Source organism: Botryllus schlosseri, chromosome 10, assembly GCF_051294905.1.
Source record: "Botryllus schlosseri isolate E-star chromosome 10, Bs_hap1, whole genome shotgun sequence".
Lineage (NCBI taxonomy): Eukaryota > Metazoa > Chordata > Ascidiacea > Stolidobranchia > Styelidae > Botryllus > Botryllus schlosseri.
Genome location: NC_137245.1, coordinates 11,424,032 through 11,429,013, shown reverse-complemented (window position 1 = coordinate 11,429,013; position 4,982 = coordinate 11,424,032). Strand labels below are relative to the sequence as shown.

General features: G+C 43.4%; 2 protein-coding genes across 2 annotated transcripts; both read right to left on the bottom strand.

Moving 5' to 3' along the window:
• Positions 1-252: 252 nt before the first annotated feature.
• On the bottom strand, positions 253-1,134 carry LOC145447713 (uncharacterized). The gene is made up of 5 exons (XM_080325963.1): positions 1,055-1,134; positions 893-1,001; positions 696-825; positions 549-619; positions 253-486 (listed from the first exon to the last, which is right to left on the bottom strand). The coding sequence occupies exons 1-5, from the start codon at positions 1,096-1,098 to the stop codon at positions 379-381; spliced, it is 462 nt and encodes a 153-aa protein (XP_080182089.1). The 5' UTR covers positions 1,099-1,134; the 3' UTR covers positions 253-378.
• A 54-nt stretch (positions 1,135-1,188) lies between these two features.
• On the bottom strand, positions 1,189-3,093 carry LOC145447712 (uncharacterized). The gene is made up of 5 exons (XM_080325962.1): positions 2,225-3,093; positions 2,021-2,142; positions 1,919-1,954; positions 1,764-1,856; positions 1,189-1,287 (listed from the first exon to the last, which is right to left on the bottom strand). The coding sequence occupies exons 1-5, from the start codon at positions 2,988-2,990 to the stop codon at positions 1,189-1,191; spliced, it is 1,116 nt and encodes a 371-aa protein (XP_080182088.1). The 5' UTR covers positions 2,991-3,093.
• Between the last annotated feature and the right edge of the window lie 1,889 nt (positions 3,094-4,982).

The window sequence follows — 4,982 nt, the reverse complement described above, 5'->3', positions numbered from 1 at the left end:
AGTTAACTGGTTCAACCAAATGGGTCCTCCCCCCACCAATTCGGCAAAATCCAAATCCAAATCCAAAAATTCAAATTTTCATCTAAAAATGACGGTAATTAGTTCGTTCAGATGAGTTCACCCCCATCACCAGATGGTTCTCCCCCACCAAATCGGTCGAAAAATCTATATCTTATAGAACATATACGCACTTCTTGCCTTCAAAATCCTGACCATAACTTGGTACCGCGGTAAATGTAGCAAACGAACGCGAACCGTTTATCAACGTGCATTTGGATTGAAAGAAAGTATCGAAATCTCAACACAAACAACACGAAAATTATAAGGAACGAACGATTAAACAATGAATGAACGAAGAGGCCTAGGCATATAGGCTAACTAGCACACATCGTGGCAATGTTCGCAAAAAAAGAGATCCGGGTATGGTATAGATAGCCCGTGACAGCAATCCGTGTGGGTCCATCTGCAGCAATTGTCACACTCGATCTAGAAAATATGAGTTAGGTTATTACCGGTAATTAATTACTGGAGTCAATCACCAATTCTACCCATTCGGTGCTATTTCCCGGCGATGTCTCATCATAGCACTTGATGCAATAATTCGACAACTCGACAACGTCTGTGAGAATAGATTTAGTGGTTTGCTGATTATACCCTCGCCGCCAGAGAAAGCATGCATATATAGGCTATTTTACCTGTTTCGTCAAGCAGAGTTTGTCCAAACGTTTTTCTGTAACCGACACAAGCATGCGTCGAATGCTTGAAGTTGAACTCGATACCTGCTCCAGGAATCGATGCCCCACCTTTACAATAGACTTCAGCAGCCTAATTTACACCAATGTTAATAATTCACCACAAACTCGTACAGCCAAATCATATCAGCAACACAAACCTTTAACACAAGTGCACCACAATTAAAGCCATCTTGCTGAATTTCGGCTCTTGCTTTAGGTCTGGTTGATTTCACGTATTTTCTTGCAGAAAATGACCGTAGGAATTTTCTGAATTAAAGAGTGAATTGAAACCAGTCGAATGAATATTTTTTGTAGCTCACCGAAACTCTTTCAGAACACATTTGTAACGGTCTTCTTGACCCATTGGGTCATACAAACAAACTCTGTTTGACTCCGCATCAGATATCTGAAATTGCGATAGTTGCTTGAATTGCCATGTCAATTTATTTGACGATCATTCACTTACTAACAAAATCCAATGATTCCCGGTCCCAGATGCTCCGGAACACACATGAAGTGCCGAGAGAAAGGATTTGCTTTTTGCTGTTTTGATCTAAAATGAAATAGAAAATCTTATGCGCGGGGACTAAAGTAGCAGTCATAGGGCCTACTCAGGCGGATTGCGTTCTTTATCTGATTGTCACTCAATTGGCTATGATTTTATATTACTGGTAGGCTTACTTGTACAAAATTCCAAAAGTTTCGGTAACTTGTAACTGAGTAAAAATTTAGGAACATATTATGCTTCTACTTCGGTCATAATATAATCACCAACCCCTCATCGTCGGGGGAGGTAGTGGTAGTGGCGTAGTGGTGAGTGTCGACGCCATCTAAGCAGATGACGATCTTAGAGATAGCAGGCGTAAGCGGGGGGGATAGCGTATAATTGGGACGGTAAGCGCCTAACACCCACGCGACCCGGGCCCGATACTGCGTCGGAGGTTATTCTGGGCTCCTCGTCCCCCGTGTCGTTGAATGATTGATTGATTGGACGGCAATTTGTCGAATGGTTGCCATGTTTTAGCATACCAGAGTGTGCTTATTCGTATTTCCGTTGTAGTTCCCGGCGACAAACCATTTCGTGGCTTCTTGTGACGAGACTACCGTCACATCACTTGTCGACTGCAACGATAACACATGTTTAGTAGATAAGAGACTGCTACAACATATTTCTGCCAACTTACTTTCTCGCAAATAGCGAAGAGAACGCAATCCATCACCTGAAACCAGTAGACAAATTATTTAGTTATAGTCTACATTATAATCATATTAAAACCCTATCATACCGCATCATTTAGCAAGCCACACCCATTGAAGGTCATAAGATCGCTCCTAAATAGTAGCGTGCGGTTCAGAACAGCTTCGATACGGTCTTTCTCATGCCTCGCTGTCCACAGGGAAGCTATGTCTAAAATTAGAGAGTATAGCCTATAATTTAGGGATAGCAGACTTATGCATACCTGGAATACTGAATGGGGATATGTATATACCTGCGAATTTGAATGGTAGTTTGCTCCTGATGGTTTTGTCCAAGTCAGTAAGCGTGTCTTCATTCCCTCCGAAATTGGGCTGAGTCGTCACCGCATTTTCTCGTTCGTAATCATCGTTTTTGCGTTGCTCCTCACCCTCACTTGCGAGAAGTATGTTCCCTCCTTCGTCTGAATTGGTCACAGTTGAAGCTGAGTGGGTAAGAGTGTCTATAATAATATCTTCGTTTCGATGATGTTGTACGTGTATATCGGGCCGAGCTGTTACTACCCTCACTCGGCCGTAGTCGTCATGGCGAAGTTCCACGCCTCCACTTTCGAGAAGTCGTTTCCTCAGTCCATCGCTGATCTTTTTGTTGTGGAAGTCAATGATCGAACGAAACACGAATATATGATTTACTGCCTTCATTTGGTTCAGGAATCTGGTCCCCCTTTTAGTTTGTGCGTGCAGTTGTTCAACAACTTGTGTGTTTACTTTATTTTTAAGTTCAGCAACGAGATACACACGACGCAAAACTTCTTCTTTCCGGGTGACATTTTTTTCATGGAATCTGTCGAACAGACAAAGATGAGGACTTTGTCCGTTGACAGTGGTCGACTCACATCTATTGCCCATGGTACCGCCATGAATCCACGGCATTGATAAATTCAGATTTCCCTCCAATGCCCTATCAACGTTTACGTCCGTTGGCTCGCAAACCATTCCGGCATGAGGCGAAAACATCTCAGGGAATCTTTTATTTCCATGTGCCACGACCATATTCGCCATATCAACAATAATTATATTTGGCTGTAGTTTGAATGATTGGATGATATCGACGTAATCTCTGGGACTTTCAGCCCGCAACACAAATTTCAGCCCGTACACAACTCCGTGCATTTACTTGAAGTTCAAGCCGTGTCATTTGACGACATGTGAGCGACGAGCTGACTTGCTAAAATGCGCAGTTTGCACGATGATTCGTTTTCCATTCATTCATTTTGTGCAGTATAGTTTGGGCTAACACAAGACTGCGAGAAGTGTGCCAAAAATTTGTCAGCGACAAAACCTTGGCAGAAAATGATTGCCCTTTGTAGACCAAAAACCTCGATATAAATATGTCAAATCAGCGATAATATCCTCAAATTCAAGTTTTTGAACGTAGTCTCTTTCTATGGACAGAATGGATAGAGCTGATAGCCGATCATCATCATGGTAGAACGCAGGGTTGTAACCAAGTCACAAGGCTCCGAGTCACAAGTCAATCTCACTTTTATATTTTTGACTCGAGTCAAGTCGAGTCATTTTCAATTCCCACCGAGTCAAGTCCGAGTCCAAGTCACCGAACATAGTATCGAGTCCGAGTCATGGTATTATGACTCGAGTCCGAGTCCAAGTCATTGTGTTGACTGCTCAGTTTCCAGTTAAAGTCTTCCTAAACCCACTTTTTTAACTCTGTTTGGTGATATTGAATGGTTCGCATTTATAATATATCAATTTTTCTCACTTTTAGCAGTTTCTGGTCGCATTTTCAAGCACCAGTACCAACAAACGAAATCCCAATAATGTGTTGGCTTCGAAAGCTCTAAAGCGCTAAAAGGACTTACACTTACTGGATGGATCAGTACCTGCCTGGTGCTGCATGGCCACAGAGCTGAGCACCCCCGTCACGAAGCTTCGGGGACTTGGGTTTCTGATCGTGAAGCAGCAGGAGGAGCTACATCGCCTGGTCGAACGCCTTCAAGCTCGGAGCTCAGCTGAGGACTGGGACAATGACACCCGCAGCAAGGACGGTTTTCTGGTCATAGGGTGCTGGGCTATCAAGTTTACGTTTTGCTCTACTTGATTCTAATAATATAAAAAACAATGATACATGGGCTACTTTATTTGCGGCTCCGTGAATTGGTCCACGAACACCGAGGTTGGCTGTCGATCAAGTGGGCATCCACACTGCTCGGAAGGCAGCGACGGAGACAATAAACTTTGTACTATGCCATATACGTTTCACGCGGCCGAGGCTCTCGAACTGGGGGCGTGAAAGCATCTGAAGAGGGACGAATCATGACGACAAATGATAATTTTGTTAATTAACCTCCACTTTCTCAGTACCTAACACCAACACATTCATTGAGCAGCATTAATATCAATGTAATTTAGAAATAAAATTGAAAAGCAGATCCGTTTCTCTGGTCAATAGTGAGCGGAATCAAAGTTTGCGAATTGAGTGAAGTCGGCTGAAATTGGTTTAATCTGGTATCGGGAGTTTTTAGAGTGAGACAATATAGTTGATTATCACTGCGGGTATGTACAGTTCCCAAAGGTTGGGAACCACTGGCTTAGCGGGATAACCGCGAATACCAGTTTTCGAGTCTTTGGTCTGACCCGGCCGGGGATCGAACCCACGACCTACCGATCAAGAAGCCGGACGCATCGCCATTACACTATCTCGCTCGGCTCAGATCGCACATAGCCGGCTAAAAGAAGCGTAATTGGTAGTCCTATAGCGGGCGTCCCGTGAACAATCAGAAGATGCTTGCCTCAGTGTTGTTGAAGAAGTTAGACGATGCATGTTTCAAGCATCGAACAGATTTAAACTTGAAGCTGAAACTAGGTTTACCGGCATACATCACTTAAATGATATGTTTGGATTTTTGAATTCCCACGCGAAAGTCACAATTTATTCACCAGCGCTTTTAGAAGAACTTATGACGACGAGGTGGACTTTTCGGAGTTGGCTGCGAAAATTGTCATGCTTTATACCAGTGGTTCCCAACGTGGGCG